The following is an 18,552-nucleotide window of genomic DNA, read 5'->3' as shown; positions in this document are numbered from 1 at the left end:
TCGAGTGGCAACCTCACAATTACAAGTGGATTTTATATCATTGGTTTCCAGTTTTATGAAACCACAGTGCTCTCATTAAAACAGTGTGTATATGAGGATTTAGGTATAATCATTAGACCATAAAAACTTTGATTGAAAGCCTTTTGTGCTCATCCCTGCTGAAAGAGGAATTTGTGCTGTTTTATGGTAAGTAATTGCAAATTTCAAGGCATTTTATTTTTCTTTCTTAAATTATAATTGCATTTTTCCAAGGAATATATAAAACTAAGCATAAGGCATGATCTGGCCAGTGTTTCTTTAAGAAAAAATGCTCTGGGGGTACAAGTGATAGAAGGCAATAAAATCGATTGGTGAAATTTTCAATATCGGCTTAATATTATTGGTGCAACGTAAAATTTAAATACATAGGTTTAAATGCACTTGTTTTTACACGGGTTGTGACTGATTCGGTTTGGGGGGCACTACTCCCCGACCACTCTTCTGAAAGAAACACTGTATCTGGCCCGTGAAGGTGTTCTATAAACTAAATTTGGCCCTCGAGATGTATTAGGTTGACCAACGCTGTTCTAGACAATCGGCTCACAGATGGCGGCAAGGTTGTCAGCTTTACGCGCCGGCCGCTCTTTATTCCCCAGGAAGATTCCTTTTCTGTTAGAGGCTGTGTCGATCCCAGGGCTATAGTGCGGCTGGAAGGATTAGGTAAATTGAAAAAAAAATCCAGTGACCTCATCGGAACTTGAACCCGCGACGTTCCGGCTTGTAGCATAGTGCCTCAACCGACTGCGCTACCGCGTGCCCCAAATGTTTCGCTGCTCTTGGTACAACTGGTGCAGCACACAACATCGCGGTCAGTGGGTTCACATCCTTGCATCATATACGAGTATATTAGATGTCGGGTTTAAATGTCAGTCCAGAAACATAATATCCTGCCTGAGGTTTCCTGTCATCTTCCTCAGTCTCTTCCGAAAAATTTCAGATTAAAACTTAAATTAAAACACAGCAGCTGTCTTTAACATCCTTGGTATTTATTGTTCCCTAATCGTCTTACAATTTGATATTATGTAGCCTGAGCTACTGACAGTGTATTGAATTAAAGGATTACATGTATACATAAAGTGTTCCTGTCAAATTAAACTTGCAGTTCTCACGAGGCTGATTAGTGTGACCTGGTAGCAGTGGAGCTGGGGATGTGGACAATGAAGGAGGCCCATACATCACTTTTATAGCGGATGTGCGCGGTGTAGCTAGAGCGCAGTCTCTGTTCACTAAGCTCATAGCACAGAGCATTATTATTAACTTTCAAATAAATTATCCTGAAATTAGTGTACAATTTTTATGTGGAAGAAGGGTGTGCCTAGGGGCCTGGGTGTGTATGGGAGGTGAGTTCCTCTCTAAGAACTTCTTAATAACATTTCGTAAAAAAGCGATGTTCAAGTATTCCCTTTCAATTAAACGAGCAAGCTTTCGTTTGTTAATACGCTTTGCTCCTTTTTAAAATGTTGCTTACTACAATTGTTGTGTTCATAAGGAAAAGAACTATATCCCGGACAGAGAGTGGGCACTTCTGTGTAAGATTTGAGGTTTTCACGGCGGTGACTATGAAGAATGCCGTCTTCTGGGATGTGGAGCCGTGTAGATCTTGTGCAAACCGACGTTTCGGAGGAATGTATCGCATCCATCTTCAGTGTAGAAGAAAACAGCGGCGAGCGAGGACCAGCGTGAGCAAGTGGCTGCAGCTTGATCTTCTTGGTTCGTTGCCTCTCGAGTGTTCAAACGTGCCGATGAGTAGCCCCCATAGAGGAACACTTGCAAGATTCGAGGTTTTCTTTGCGGTGACTACGAAGAATGGTTCCTCGCTCGCGGATTTTTTCTTCTACCTTGAAAATGGAGGCGATACGCTCCTCCGAAACGCCGGTTTACACAATATCTATACGGCGCCACATCCCAGAAGACAGCATTCTTCAATGGGTACTTCTGCTTGTGTGTCATAAAGTCTCTGTCCCATTGAGCTCTAAAATGTTGCCAGGTGTTCCAGTTCGAAATGATAACTAACTAACTCTGTGGTTTTAGTCCGCAAGCGAACTGTACCGACCGAGCGACCGTCGCTTGTCGGCGAAGTTAGTGCCGACTTTAGCGGATAGAGGGTGTCGCGTGGTCAGCGCCAACGAATCCCCGCGGCCGTTAATTTCGGTTTTCTAGACCGCGAAATGATAACACATATCTCAACACTTGATTGATGCTTTCAATGGAGGGAAATTGTTATTTGGTCGACATAAGCTATTGTGGTTCTCTCTTTCTCCCTTTTTTTAGTTGCTCTTTTCTTCTTTCTTTGTCTATGATTCAGGCATTGCAGCGACGGCCGTGCTGTTGCTATGAACTTCGTCTGAAGTATCCAGCCGAAATGGTACACTTGCCTTCGCTATTTCAGCGAGAGCATCTCAACAGACTGTCAACACACCTGTGAAATTACTGGGTTAGTCATTTACAGACAGTTCAGAACTTGACAATAACTTGCGCTCAGGCCTACAGGAAAGTTGACCAGTAGACAACATTTAAAATGAAGAATGAGAAAGGAAAGAAGAACCGAGACATTTTATCTATGTACAGCGCCGTCTTCCGCCCGTGGCAGAATGTGGCGTACTGTGGGATCGCAGGCAGGGCCCTGACGGGACTTCGGCCCCTCGGCGTGAAGTCCTGTAAATAAATGAATAGGATACAGTAAGTTAGTGTGCATCTAATTACATGAACGTATAAGAATTCTTATGCCTGTTTCATAGTTGCGTAAGAAAGGAATGGGCTGATGGTCATAGTAAACATAATATTTTTCTTTGGGGGGGGGGCGGTGTCTGAGGGATTTTTGAGCTCAGAGACTTCGAAGAAGGAAAACCTACAGATGAGCATATAGCAGACCTTTAGATTTTATATTTCGTAATGAATTAAATATTATGAAGAAAATGGGAAGGGGTCGTTCTAGAAGAACTACATCCGTTTCCAGCGCTGAAGTAAGATGCAACAGATTCATAACGTATTCTTCAGTGTTATCAAGAGTAGCCTCGGTGTTCGAAACCCGTAAATAAACATCATATTTATTTTAATGGATACTCCAAACTGAGGCTACGATTTAGGTAAAAATTAACCTACTGACGACTCACGCGGGAGGCGATTTGTGAATATTTGAACCAAAGAGAGTCTAGGTTATTACGAATTTAAACAGCATAATCCATGGTTCGACGAAAGATGCTTAAATTATTAGAGAAAAGGAAAGAAGCCAAATTCCAGTCGTTACAGGACTCAAGCGAAATAACTGGGGATAATCTGAACAACTGAAAACGTGAAGCTAGGAGGCATTTCAGGAAGAAACAGAGAGTATCTGAAAGACGAAATTAATTAGCTTGAAACACATAAAAGGAAGCACATTAGAGACCTCTATAGAGATATCAATGACTTTATGATAGGTTTATCAACCTAGAAGTAACTCAGTAAAGATCCACAGCATTTTGAAAAGGCGGAAGAACTACTTCTCACAGCTATTCACTGTATAGTGTCAGTGATGTTAGGCAGATAGAAATACATACGGCCGAGCCGTTAGTAGTTTTACTTTAGTTTTTTAGTTTCTTGGGTGCGGTGAGACTGAGACGTCGGCCACTAATTGGCCTATTGTACCATCCCCAGATGATAGATGACGATCAATATGGAGCAGCCGGTGGGACGAGAATTGGCAGGGAGAACCGAAGTACTCGGAGAAAACCTACCCCAGTGCTACTTTCTCCACCACAAATCTCACATACCTGACCTGAGTTCGAATCCGGGCTGCCCTGTGGGAAACCGGCGATGGCACGGTCCCTGAGCCTATTCCTCTTGAGGCTGGCTTTGCTACTGCAAATTTGGAAAAGTATAAATCCGCAGGCATTGACCAAATCCGACAGAACTGCCTCAGGCAACAGGTGAAATATTAAATATTAAGCTAATTAATTCTATTTGGAATGAGAAAGAATTTCCTCAGCAGTGGAAGGTGTTTCTTACTATACCAATTTACAACAAGGGCGCTGAAGCTGACTGTAGTACACGTAATAATCGCGCTACTTCAATGTTATCAACTTCGTACAAAATTTCATTCAATATTCTTCTCTCGAGGTGAAGTCCATATATACACGAAATGATTGGGGTTATCAGTGTGATCTTCGACGTAACAGATCAACCAGTGATCAGATATTTTCTAGTCGGCAGACACTGAAGAAAAAAAATTGGGTTTACAATGAGAGGAGGAAGATAATGAAGAACAAGAGAAGAAGAAATGTGAACCGGCGATCTCCCGTATACGAACCAGGAATATTACCCTCTCGACCACGACATTCGATTTCATGTCCTCAGTTTACTGTGTTCTAGGGGTTTTCCCGGCAAAGTGGTAGCAGTGACGGACGCTGAAGCTTACAAGAACTGCATGCATGTGTTATCATCTTCTGTCATATAAAAATACTGCAAATAGATTCTTACATATCTGTCCTTATCATTGCTTGCTTGAAAGCATTTAGGTTAGGGATTATCTGAAACCTGCTGAGTGGTTGTAAGCGGTTTGTCGGTCTCACACGAATCACATGGAACTATTGAGCTCGAAATGGAGGGCAAATCTATCTGAGATTTACGATTTTCAAAAGCAACAAATTCTTCCGGGTAATGATACCATGTGAAAAGGCAAAAGTTTGCAAACGTTTCGGAGAAAGGCAGTAGATTCCTCTGAAACATTGGTAATAACCTACCAGGTTACACGGTGTCATGACCCAGAAATTCATATTCAACAGTTACTGTACCTTAAAGTCTTGTTCCGGGCATGTGATGTCCTCTTCTGAGTAGCCTTTCATAGCTTTAGTTGCCACTGGACCCATGTAATTGTTGACAATAGCGAACTCCATGAGGGACAGAAACACGAACACAGAGCATGATGACATCCACACGTCGATTGCTTTCACGTACGAGACTGGCGGAAGGGACTGCTGTGACTGGGTGTTCTGCGTGGCTGTGAAACCAGGATATCTCAGTTCAACAGAATCTCCTTGAGCAGTGGTCCTCAACGGGGGCCATGCCAGATTTCGCAGGGGCAACAGGTAAATGTCGGAAAAATGGAAGGCCATGAGAACTGTTAAGTGGGCCACGAAAATGTTACTTCTAAAATAAAATTATTAATAATATAAAAACAAACAGTAAAGTCAAATTATCAGTACATACAATGACACAATAACTCAATATCCTTGTTTTTGAAGAAAGCAGTCTTCTGGGATTTGGCACCGTGTATATGTGGTGTTAACCGACGTTTCGGAGGAACGTATCGCCTCCATCTTAGGGTAGAAGAAAAAATATAAGAAATCTGCAAGCGAAGAGACCGTGAGAACCGGTAAAAGCAGACTGTGNACTGGTAAACAGGTACTCGCCTTCTCGGAGCGGGCAAAGCCCTAACGAAATGGTTAACTGGAAAAATGATCCTTTATTTTCCTAAATATCTGCCACTCATCTCGTGAGTTTTACCGCCAACTTTTCAGTAAATTTCCGGTGTTCTTCAGTTCAGTATTCGGAGTGTCCGGATGAAGGCATTTTTCTGCGCAAGTTCTATTATTGTGGCAGTTCCCTACTTCGGGGGTAAGTTACAAACTCCAGTTACTATTTTTCGACAACTAAGCTTTACACTTCGTAATAACTTGAACTTTCATTACAAATAAATTATTAGCTTTCAATATAATTTGAATAACCTCCCTCTGCGAAAGGGAATTTTTTCGAATTGATTGAAGTAGCTTTGTATTTATTTTAAGTAGAATGGCTTCCAATGTTATTTTTATGAACACTGACTTACAAAATTGTCCACATCTTTCAAATATTAAGAAATGGGGCAGTCATAGATTGTAATAATTAATTAATATTCCTTGTATTTTAAACAAATAATACATATTATAAATAGTTCAGTCGATAAAGTACATATTTATTATAAATATTACATTACATTACATCCCACTTCTGTGGCCCCCATCTCCCATATTATTTAATTACAATAGTAATTAAATAATATGGGAGATGGGGGCCACAGAAGTGGGCCATGAGAAAAAATAAACAGTTGCGAACCGCTATTCCCGAGTGTCTGAGGGTCACTTAAACTGTCAAGGAACTAGTCGATCTACATTGACTGTGAATTGTATTGCTCTGTAACATCTCCACGCGGTAGCGTAGTTGGTTGAGGCACTATACTACAAGCCGGAAGGTCGCGGGTTCAAGTCACGATGAGGTCATTGGATTCTTTTTCAATTGACCTGATCCTTCCAGCCGCACTATGGGCCTGAGGTCAACTCAGCCTCTAACAGAAATGAGTACCAGGAATATTCTTGGATTATTTTGGGGGTAAAGGGCAGCCGACGCGTAGGGCTGACAACCTTGCCACATCTATAAGCTGATTGTCTAGAAAATGTGAGAGCCTCAACGTCTCACAACCCTGTGGGACTCCACGGCCTGTTACATGGTTACCTTTACTTTTTACTTTTATCGTAACAACTCCAGAAATGCGTCTATTAATGATAACTAGCGATGTAGAGGACACGGAACATCTATAACGGTTATGCAACAAGACAAACAAAAAGAAAATTAACTCTGTGACTTTAGTCCGCAAACGAACTACACCAACCGAGCGAACCGCTATTTCCTTGCAATAGCTGCTCAGTTATCCTCACGAGGCTGAGTGGACCCCATTTCAGATCCACTACTTCTCAGATAATATGGTAGTGCCAGGAATCGAACCCGGGACCTCTTGATCCGTAGCCAGGAACTCTGACCACTAGACCACAGAGGCAGTCATGCAACATGACTGTATATCAAAACAACTTGATGATGACTTTGAAATATGTTGCTACAATGATGATTTTTCTAACACAGAATTTCCCATGTGAGTATTTCTTTGAAGAGGCTCCTTGTAGGACCGTCTACGAAAGTTGCTCTTTTCTTAACCTTCAATGAAAGTTGTCCTTTTGGGGGTCTTCCTTGAAATCAACAGTTCCACAGTTCCTCGACATTTTCCCCTACTAGGATCCTAGATTAAAAGACGTCACTTCCAAGAAGACCGCAATTNGACCGTCTACGAAAGTTGCTCTTTTCTTAACCTTCAATGAAAGTTGGGGGGTCTTCCTTGAAATCAACAGTTCCACAGTTCCTTGACATTTTCCCCTACCAGGATCCTAGATTAAAAGACGTCACTTCCAAGAAGACCGCAATCTTAACTTACAGTTATTTCTGAAAGGTCACATGTGTAAATATTATGGGAAATTCGCTGCTGTACTGATAGCAGACAGCCATTGAAATGTAGCCGTTCATTAGAGTTAAGGTATTATAAATTAACTTAAATAAGAAAGTTTAAGTGCTACCTAAGAAAGGTAGTCACAATTTTGAGTTAGAAGCGCACAGGATCTGGCATTCACTACGCTACATTCAGGAGTGACATGGGTTCATTCTTGATGGATGGACAGAATGTAGCATTCGCTAAACTTCCTGAATTATGCTGTCGAACCAGAAGAGTACCACTTTGAGAAAAGGAGGGCTGACAGTTATTTCTAGCTACCACCCAAGCGGTAGGGGGTCCAAACCTCACGCTACTGGGAGCAAGTTATCATCAGGCTGCCAAAGGGGCAGTAAAGTAATTAAGAACTAGAAAAATGTTTATTAGTAGATGCAAATTTCTGGAATACTTCCAGAATCTGAACTGGACCAATAGGGCACGTTTCAGGAAGGAGCTTCCTTTTTGGGATTTTGGACTCAGAGAATCTGTTACCTCAGAAAGCCCATTTTCCCAAGGAGTCGTCTCCGAGATTGTGAGTAGTACGGACGCGAACCGGTGTTTCAGCGTCATCAATTTACTAAAATATTGTCAAGATTACAAGCACAATAAAGAAATAATTAAGCGTGGTGGAGTAGCTAAAGTATTCGCGAAATTGGTGAACACCATCTTCTTCCCGCCCTGCCGGAGTGGACGGAGTCCATCTCTCCCTGAGAAAGCCGGACGGACTCCATACTCACCTGCCCGGTTATCCTTCCAATTGTAAGCGACTCAAGTACGCTTTCTGGCGCCCAAATTCCACTCCCTGCCCCCAAGTTATCCTACCCGTTCCACAGAGAACTTGCGGAAGGTGGCCCGAGTGTTACCAGAAGAGGGCTGGAGGTAGCAGCAGTGAGGGGTGAGGGTCGTCACAACCAAAGTGGCCCTAGTTACATTTCGTATCCAAAAACACTTGGCTAAACCAGCTAATGGCCATCTGTGGAAGGGACGGTTATAGAACCCTAAACTGAGCCACTTGAATCCAGTCACTCTGATGTACTTAGTTTATTTAACAACAATTTCTCACCTTCATAAGTTACACAGCTTGGAATGGAAGGAGTATTTTGAATGATGAATGAAAACCACGTGAAGGAATTTGACCTGCCTTGTGTTAGGGCTCTTCTTCAGCACTTTCCTGAAGGGACTAAGATAAATCACAAACGAACTCGTCACTACAGCCAATATACGGACCTAGAGTCAAACTCAGGAACTTCTAAATATACAACGGTTCGGTACAAGTCGGGCTAGCGAACTAGTAACGTTGAGGCACAGAGCATGGTCTCTCCTCAGAGGGATCAGATAGACTGAGGATATCTGAGAACAGGGAAGTGGTGAGATTATTTGGGCCCAAGGAGGAACTAACAGGTAGCGGGCAAACTGCATCATGAGGAATTTCATGACTAGCTTCCTTCACCAGATATTATTAGGGTGCTAAGTATAAATTCATGCGACATGTGTCAAACGTGGGAAGTGACGAAACTTGAAAATCCTGAAGCGACCGCTTGGGAGACAAAGTCATGGATGAATGTTAGAGAGATGGCATATATCCGTGCTGACTGAATTCAAATGTCTGGAAAATGAGATCCGTGGCTTGCTCTTGTGAACAAAGGAATAAGCATAAGATTTTATGTTCTGACGAAGGTAAGTTTTGTCGGGTGTGAGAACGCGTAGTTTCATAGACAGACACACGCATTTAGCAGAAACGTGCCTCCTCCATCTTCAAAGTAACACCTCAACCTTGAATATAAGTACAATAGGATCGTCTGAAATGTTGATGCCTCTCGACCAATCCCAGTAATGAATCTTCGGTCCCCATAAACGACAGTAAATTTGGGTTTAATTATGCGACTGCTAACACTCAAAGAGGGCTCTCCTCTATGGAGTTAACCGCATGCAATTTCGCGAAGTCAAGCATGATACAACAGACGCAGTGGCACAAGCGTTGAGTTGAGCACGCACCGAGTGTCAGAAGCGAAGTAACGCCCAGGGTGACGCGGGCTGGAATGGCCTCAGGCTTGATCCAGAACGAGATCCAAGACATGACCACAATTAGAGCAGACGGTGTGTAAGTATGGAACAGGTGATATCCCAGCCGCCGCCTCAAGTTGAAAACCACAGCTAGACAGGTGAAATTACCTGCAACAATTTTCAGAAAATTTATAGTTAATATGGACACAGACGAATCAATAAAATTCCGTGACTTCAGTCCATAAGCTAACTATACCGAACGAGCGACCTCGGCTTGTAGGCGAAGTTTAGTGCCAACTTTTGCGGATAGAGGGTGTCGCGTGGTCAGTGCAACAAATCCCAACGGCCTTAATTTCGGTTTTCTAGACCGGAGCCGCTATTTCCTTTAAATAGCTTCTCAATTATCATCACGAGACTGAGTGAACCCCGTTCCAGACCCACTACTTCTCCGAAAAAATCTGGTAGCGCCGGGAATTGAACCCGTATCTCTGGATCTGTAGTCAGGAACGCTGACCACTAGACCACAAAAGCAGTAGGTCAATCAATAATTCATTTGAAATTTAAGTAACGAGGATTGTCTGATTAAAGGTAAAATTGTACTTGTAAAAACTTTCCACCGCCGCATGAAGATAAGGATGTGGGGCTGTAGCGCTAAGCTTTCTTATTCCTGGGACTGGACTGAGGTACTCTACATAAAATATTTTGGAATACAAGGAGTTGGTCAACTAGTACCAGGATAGAAAGGTTTCTTCTGCAACTGATTCAGCTGGATAAGAATCTCTGTGCTTTAAGGAACTTGAAGGTTCACAAATGTCCCAAGTAAATTAATTCGAAGGGAATTAATTCTTAAAAATATTTATGCGATTCCTCGATTACTTCTTTATGTGTTGGTTCATGACCTCTCAAACGTCAGATTTCTCAAGTAAGATCATAAGTCTCGTCAAGCTCCCAGTTCTGCAAACCATGTATTGTCTATACCGCCACCAAAAGGTGAAGGCTGCAACCTTGACGATGTAGGAAGAGGTCATGAACCTGCGAAATGCAACACCCTGGAGCCTTGACCGTGAACATGCAGGCAGCATTTTCCTCCGAAGCGGTAACCACCTATCAGACTACACGGAAGACCACAATCTAAATTTTCACCTTCATGGAAATATAAGTATCCCTTATGAAAGTCGGCTGTCAGGGTATTTGCATGAAGCTTCAAAATAGGTCACAGTTGGCGCGAAGTAAGTAACCTATTCTAATATTTTTCTACACAAAATTATTATTATTTTTTTTTTTACTGCAGGACAAACCTGTGGAATATTCAATTGTGCAATCAGCAGTGTAATTGTTGGAGATGTCCAGCTGGGGAAGTTCAATGTCCGGGTTCACAACTAAAGGGTCGGTCACATTCCAAATGAAGACCAAATCGTGCACTGTATGGGATACTGTAACAAAATGCATATCCTTGAGCTAAAAGCTTAACGAATATATTTAATATCGATTAGAAAATATGTACTTTCTACTTTCCACATAAATGACAATGTTTTGAGGGTTCTGCAGATATACTTACAGCTTTCGATCGTTATGGTGCAGATCTGAGTGTCGTGTGGGTAGGACTCGAACTTCATGGCACAGGAGAGCACCAAGGTCAGTCTGAAATCGGACAAAAACAGCAATCATTAAGGCCGCCAGTAGCCACGGCGTGGAGGAATGGTGTCCCAGACCAAGCTGTACATGGGGCATGGCAACGACCTATGAAACAAACAAAACTAAGAGATATACTTAAAATTGCATAATCTAACATACTTGTATAGTAGAAGGGGCAGATAAGGAGTGCATAGAAATTTTTGGAGGAGTTTTGAAGGAAATCATAGTACTCAGGAAAGTATTTGGAAAGGGTTGGAGAAAATTGTTTAGGCGTAAAAAGGAGGATAATAATTTTCTTGCTGAATGCTATTGGTTATGGAATTTGCTTACTTCGACATATATAAGAGAGTCTTATCATGATACAGCCACAGGTAATGATTGGGGATGCTCATCTCATGGAACGTCACTTTCTTTGCATTCTTGAAGAAACAGTCGGGTCTCCAGATGTTATGCAACCACTCCACATCCAGAATTCTGTACTCCTCGCTCATGTATTCCGGTAGTCGAAGTCTGGCATCGCGCCAACTCTGAGCCAGGAAGATGTCAGCGACAAATGTCTGTGACAGACCGGAATTTCAATTGGGAATTAAAGTAGTCAAGACCTACAATATGAAGAAAGCAGTCTTCTGGGATTTGGCACCGTGTATAACCACTTATACACGGTGCCAAATCCCAGAAGACGGCTTTCTTCATAGTCACCGCCGTGAAAGCCTCAAATCTTACACCTACAATATGAGTTTTCGTTTTACCTGTCACACCAAACACTCAGATATGCACAGCGAAACGTGAATAAGATTTTTGGTGGTTGTTTTTGTTGTTTTTGACAGGAAAAACTAAAACTCATATATATATGAGTAGTACTAACACACAACAAAATATATTTCTTAGAGAACACTTGCAATATTCAGAGTTTCCGTAAAAAAATGTCGTTTTCTTTTTTTGGCTGATGAATTGAAATCGCCCCGCCACTTACCATTGACTCCTCATTGATGGAATCGAGTGACAGAACAGTAACATGGAAATACACTATTGTGGGTTTTCCTTGGAATTTTGGGGCTCTGTTCTTGTCATAGTGTTTTGGGTTTGTGGGAAGAATGTCACGAAGAGAAAGACTCGATTCGGGTGGCATTGTTGGTCCTGGGTTCATATATCTGGCCCCTCTGAAAAAAAGTTAAGATTAGCCGTGGGAAATAAAGTGCTTAACAATAATATTTTTAAGGAACTCGAGAAATATTACATGAATTTCAACAAATAAATCAATCACTAATCAACCTGTACCTTGCGAATAAATATTCGTTTTATTGTATTACATAATTGTACATTTAATTAGATCCATTTGTGTGTAAGAATAATGTCTGAACATTTTAATTAGCACCAATATGTCATGAAGTTATATAAACATAACGTTTCTGAACTCGATATGTCTCGAGACTTATAACACCTATGGCAATACGAAGTAAAACGCAAGGACGAATTATTATAATTTGTGTATATTACTCTCGGTCCCTTATTTAAAACAAACGCTATAAACTAAATAACCGAAAATTAAGGTAAACATAAAAATTGGAATGTTCGTACAATTCCAGTCATACGTGAAACTTAATTGCCATTATTGGATTAAGAAAGAGTTTTTGAAATGCATATTTCCTTTCAGGAATCTATGTACTATGTTACTGTAACCGCATATTAATTTTTATGCTTAAAATTTTAAGCGTTTAAGTTTTTCATACTTGCCGAGAACTAAAACTGATGGCGTTTAGATGTATGTTTTAGGATTCCGTATATATATTGCCTAATATTTTAACACTTCTGAGCACCAGGCATAGTCGCGTAAATTAAAAGGCATGTTTTCCTGCACCATACACATATTTATAAAAAGGCGTAATTTAACCATAAATTTTCATTAATTACGACTTAAAACTCTACTTAAGTAGATAGTTGTTGGTCACACCTCAGTCAAACACTTTATCACACATGTAAGTTGTTGTGGAAAGTAATGAAGCTCACAAGAATAAAATTATTTGCAATTATCTTTGTACATTAAAATTCGTAATATTTACAATATGCTAATAACATTCAATCTTCCTCTTCCTTCTGTCGAATCCTTTCAGATTTCAGACACAAATCAAGTGTAGGCGTAGAAGTACATTGCATTGTGTTACACTATTTGTTAACACAAGAATGTTTAGCAGTTCGTCAGATAATTTATAAGAAGAAATTCTCATTTTGTGTCCACGGTTTTATGCCGGCCGCGAGAGGATTCTTTTATCCGTAGGAAAACTGACCAGTTTCGAACAACGGAATGGGAGTTATGAAGAAGGGGAGACATGCTTTTATGAAGCAAGCTGGGACTTACTGTGTCCACCCAAGTAGCCATGCAGCCACTGTCAACTTGAAGCTCAAGAGGAGTGTGCGCTTAGTCATATCTTGGTATCCTGCAGAAAATGGAATGTTGTATTAATCATTCATGTTTCGCATCTTATTAAACGAAATTGCTCGGTGGAATGTGTGACACTCCTGCTTCTTAATCTAGGGGTCCCGGGTTCAGATCTAGACCAGGATATCGGGAATACTGAGTCGATAACTTCTTCGTTTCTCTCAGTTTCTCCTGGAAAATGCTGGGATAATGCCTCACATTAGGCCACTAAGACTACCTTCCACATCCTTTACATTCCACAACGGAACCAGTTACTTATTTAGGCTCGGCACGGACAACATACAGAACACATTGCTGCTCTGCAGCAGATATCAGATTGTTGTCAGGTGTTTATACCTACGCATTGCCTAGCAATAGTCGCTGCACGGACTCNCGTGACGTCACAGCCTAGCGGGGAGGGGTGTTTACCGAGCGTTGCGTAATGATGGGAGGAGTGGAAACGCAGAGTTCACGTGACCCTTACTTCCTGTTGGGCCAATATTGTTACAATATTACTCCTACGCTTATTTATTTAGAAATGTATTTATGATGTATTTCAATACGCTTCAGTAGCCCAGATATTATTCCACGGAGTGGTAAATGATTAGTGAACAATAAATTGGACCGGAATTGTTTCCATAGGGTTTTCATTTTAGTCAAAATGAATGTAACAAGATGTTCTGGAAGAAGCCACAAAGTCCATTAAACTTTAGATATAATGAAAAATGCTGTGACATGTCAACGCACTGTCAGGCAACGACTCGATAAGAACCCCACGATGGATGCACGCAACACTGGAACAACGGGGTTATGCAACCTCCTTTGTAAGCAATGGAACTCTATACACGTCTACAAAAATAGGTGTTTTCCGTGGGGCCTGTGCAGAGTAGCTTACAAGAGAAGTGAATTCAGATGCAAGTGCAGTTCAAGGCAGGTACGAGTCGTAGCTAGTCATAGCCGAGAACCTGTGAGTCAAGGACACGAAGCCATCTTGGAAAGGAGTTGTGAGGATTCAGTTGTAAAGTGTTAATGGACTTTGAAGACTTTATTGTGTGTGCTGTAGCGCAGTGATATCTGAAGCGCTAGTATCTATGTTGTCAGGAGACGACTACTGAAGACGGAGAATCTTAGTGCGTGTGCAACGGCGAACTGTGAATTGTGTAATTACAGCGACAGCGCCGTAAATTAACAGAGAGGGTGTAACCGAAGTGTTAAGAAATCCAATCACCGGATCTAGAACCCGCTGTTTTCGTCATGCGTACAACCCTACACGTGAAAATATATAGACGATGCAGTAAACAAATTCCTTGGCTTGTAAGTTGATGATCACATAAACTTGAAAAACCATATCAGTCAGTTGGTTCCAAAGTTAAGTGGAGCATGTTGTGCAGTTAGACCAATTTTGCATATCAGCAACCCTGACACTCTCAAATAAATTTATTTTGCTTGATTTCATTCTTTAATGAAGTATGGAATAATTTTCTGGGGTAATTCATCTGACAGCAAGAAGGTATATACATTGCAAAAGAAAACAGTCAGAATTGTGGTCGATATCAAATCCCGTAATCCTTGTAGAGATATATTTAAAAGACTAAATATCTTAACCCTTCCATGTGACTACATATTTTCATTAATAAACTTAATTACAAATAATGAAGAACATTTTCGGACCATTTAATATGTGCACACAAGACATAAGCACTTTCTCCATAAACCAACTGCTAACCTCTCATGTTTCCAGAAGAGCGTATACTTTCTCCATAAACCAACTGCTAACCTCTCATGTTTCCAGAAGAGCGTATACCACGTATTATAATGGGATCGACATTTTCAGTATTCTGCCATCTGACCTCATGTCTTATGAATGAAAAGGCACGACTTAAAATAGCACCAAAACGATACTTAAACACGCTCATTCTGCTCTGTTGATGAATGCTTATTGTCTAAAACATGACTCATCCTTTAAATGTTATGTAAATAGCGTAATTTGACAGTATATGTATATATGGGAATGTATTTTTGAATAGCCTCATGAATAGCTGCTGTGCTTTCTTTCTTTTTTTAATTGGCAAATGGGGGGTCGACTGTGGAGTCTAGCTGGGTCCAGTCGGCAAGTCGGCCACTGATTGGCCTATTGTACCTGCCCCGGATGATTATGATAATGGAGAATTTGAGGAATGAAGATTGGCAGCGGAAACCGAAGTACTCGGAGAAAACCTGTCCCAGGGCCACTTTTTCAACCACAAATTCCACTTGACCAGACCCGGTGGGAAGCCAACGACTAACCGCTTGAGCTATGGCGCGGTCCACATCAGTTGCACTATACATATTTGGTTGTATTTACGTGTATCACATACTGCACGTCCCACAGACATTCTGACTAACTTCGGATCTAGGAAATGTAATGCAATATAATATAATGTAATGTATAACGTAAATATCGACAGGAAATCCAGCTGTTTAGACTTACGTCGTTTAGAGCGTTTCTCATGTAATTCAAGTGATACCAGCTGAAATATCAAGGCTGCTAACCTTCCCCACCCCTCCAAACACATTCCTTTATGAACAACGCCGTCTTGTGGGATGTGGCGCCGTGTTAACCGACGTTTCGAAGGAACGTATCGCCTCAATCTTTAGGGTAGATGCCAGGGTAGTCTGTCAGTACCTGCTCACGTTGGTTCCTCGCTCGCGGATTTTCTAATTTCTTCTTCCTGAAGATTGAGGCGATACATTTTTCCGAAACGTCGGTTAACACAATATCTACATTGCGCCACATCCCAGAAGACGGCATTCTTCATAGTCACCGCCGCGAAAACCTCAAATTTTACATATTCCTTTATACTTTGTGTCATTCCATGTGAAGTCATCCAGAGAGGTCGCTCACCATTTTTAAAACAAAAATTCACATTTTGTACCCTTATTTCTGTATATTTTGACACTTCAAAGAAATGTTTAAAAACTGTAATCTGCTCGGTTCTCCTGGTACAGCTGTTTATATAATGCGAAAAATCGCGTTTTCGGCTGAAATGGAGGTTTGCATTATCCTTCCATATTTCAATAAGTATTGAAGCTAGAGACTCCAATGAATAACCAAATTATTCCTCATGTTATGGACTACAAATCGTATTCTCACAAGTATTCACTCAACTCACTTCCTCTAGGTCTAATTAAGCTTGAAACGTACCTATCGATTTTGGGAAAAACGCTATTTTTCACCTTCAGAAACCAATGGGAGGGGGAAAGTATCAGATCTGTGGTTTCCGTCTTTTGTTGTTTCCTACATGGGGAATATAGTGACATAGCTTGAAGCCCGTATCTGTTTTCCAAAAATTTTCAGGAGCTTCCAAACTTTGCTCTGGGCCCAAAAGCGGCCATTTTTAACATATCATATCTACGGTGAAGAATCTCCGAAAATTTTGAAAATCATAGAAAATAATGCTCTAGTCTAGAGTAACTTGAAGTTAAAATTACCTCTTTGATATTCAATTAATAGCGAACTTGTGGGCACTTTGAATTTTACCAAAAAAATCGATACCTCAACAATTAGCTCACCTGCATCCAGTATTAGTAGTTCTTTAATCGTTATAGAAGACGAGAGATTTATCTTTTGTCATTAAAATCATTTTCAGGCCTATACTTACTGCTCGGAATGACATGTTATCAACACTCGGTTATTAGCTTGCTAAAACAAAGATGTATGAACATGTATGTTGGTCTCTTATTTCGTGCCTCTTGTGTTGAGCTGCTTTCTCAGCAGCTTTATGTATGGATGAAGCATTCACATGAATGTTGTCTCGAAATCTAAGTCAGTGTATGTTCAGCAACAGTGGATTGTTCAGGTGTATCGAGCTTGGTATTCTCCAAGTCGAAAGTAATTTTTTTTTTAAATGGAATGTTCTATAGGTATTGTCACACGTGAATAATGTCATAAGACTACGTATGGTGCCGTCAACAGGGTGTTAACGCTTGTGAGTGAATTGAGTGAAGAGAAACAAATTGTTTTAAAGTTAAGATTGGTTGAACACGATTTAAGTTCCATATGCAAGTATCATGAGATGAAATATTCTGTTAAATACTCGCACAATCACCTGTACAATCCGGCCTGAACTCGGAAAGTGGGCGAGGACACCGAGCATACCGAATGAGATGTTTTGTGGTCCCTCTCACTTGCTCCATGTAGGCCACAATCGTTTCCTTTCACATGCCACTCTTCGACATTATATAGTTGAGATAGCGTCGTTAAAGAAACCACAACCCAAAAAATACACAAACAAATAAAGAGTCTTTATGCTGCATTCTGGTTTCGATGATAGAAAATGTAAAATAAATCTGTCGTGAGCAACACTGAAAGCTCTCCCTGATTTTTTCCTGCGGAGACCGAAAAGAAACGCAAAACTCCACTCCGTGTACCCACGAAACAAACTAAGTAACCCCATGGAGAAATGCTTTGTAAAGAATCGAGAAATATTTCGCCTTTCATGAGCTCGAAGGTGTCCAAGAGCACACCAATGACTGCTATCGTAAACCAAATGAATTCAGTCCTTACCTTCCCTCTCGATCTCGTTCAAATTAGCATACCTTTCCTTCAGAGTTTCGGTTCAGTACAGAGGTACCAGGAACCACTTCGCAAACATTGCACAGTTCTTGTAATCCTACACGGTGTGGTTACCGAGCCACTGAGGTGTGTATATGCGAGTACATACCTGGGGCTAATGCAATAATGGGATAATTGGCTCAGGCCCCCGCACACGGCTCCCCCTTTGTTCCACGTCTTCAGCTTGTCGAAAATCATTAAAACACACATCTGAGGAACGTCTGGTTCTCGGATTACACAGCAACCTTAACAAGTGCAGGAGCTGTGAAACTTAACCTCAAACAGTGATTTTATTATATTTTATATTTCAGCATCCCGTTGTATTGAGGCGTCATCCTATTTCTTACTGACGTATACGTCAATAGTACAACTTTAAAGAGACAGTAGGAATACGTTGTTCACTAAAAATGCATTTTAATACTATGACAGTTCAAACCAATAAAATGCGCGTAGGCCTTTACGTAGTACATAAATTTACACAATAAAAGTGAATTTCACACTCCTCAGATTGTCTTGGTTATATATTCACAACATGTTTCGGCCTCATTGGGCCATCCTCAGGTGAATCCTATCCTCGAGTGAGACCACTGCACTGCA

At 41.0% G+C, this 18,552-nt stretch overlaps 1 protein-coding gene across 3 annotated transcripts; it reads right to left on the bottom strand.

Annotated features, from left to right (window-relative positions):
* Positions 1-2,130: 2,130 nt before the first annotated feature.
* Positions 2,131-18,552, bottom strand: LOC111863524 (glycine receptor subunit alpha-2). 3 transcript variants are annotated; one of them, XM_023849895.2, is made up of 9 exons: positions 18,065-18,552; positions 13,302-13,380; positions 11,919-12,105; positions 11,276-11,502; positions 10,869-10,951; positions 10,609-10,743; positions 9,302-9,478; positions 4,809-5,014; positions 2,131-2,694 (listed from the first exon to the last, which is right to left on the bottom strand). In XM_023849895.2, the coding sequence occupies exons 2-9, from the start codon at positions 13,367-13,369 to the stop codon at positions 2,524-2,526; spliced, it is 1,254 nt and encodes a 417-aa protein (XP_023705663.1). In that variant the 5' UTR covers positions 13,370-13,380; positions 18,065-18,552; the 3' UTR covers positions 2,131-2,523. The 3 variants fall into 3 exon arrangements, with proteins under 3 accessions (XP_023705663.1, XP_033606989.1, XP_023705662.1); XM_033751098.1 differs by lacking the exon at positions 18,065-18,552 and adding an exon at positions 17,908-17,976; XM_023849894.2 differs by lacking the exon at positions 13,302-13,380.

The sequence above is a fragment of the Cryptotermes secundus genome, unplaced genomic scaffold (assembly GCF_002891405.2).
Source record: "Cryptotermes secundus unplaced genomic scaffold, Csec_1.0 scaffold89, whole genome shotgun sequence".
In the NCBI taxonomy this organism is placed as follows: domain Eukaryota; kingdom Metazoa; phylum Arthropoda; class Insecta; order Blattodea; family Kalotermitidae; genus Cryptotermes; species Cryptotermes secundus.
The sequence above is the reverse complement of the archived record's forward strand: the minus strand, read 5'-3'. Positions and strand labels throughout refer to the sequence as shown.

Bases quoted from the DNA above. Each gene is read 5' to 3' on its own strand.
- LOC111863524 (XM_023849894.2), bottom strand. From the start codon at position 18,165: ATGTGTGTTTTAATGATTTTCGACAAGCTGAAGACGTGGAACAAAGGG. The intron at 12,106-18,064 runs GTATGTACTCGC...ACTTTTTTTCAG, and splicing joins CATTATTGCATTAGCCCCAG to AGGGGCCAGATATATGAACC. The intron at 10,744-10,868 runs GTAAGTATATCT...ATTTTGTTACAG, and splicing joins CACCATAACGATCGAAAGCT to TATCCCATACAGTGCACGAT.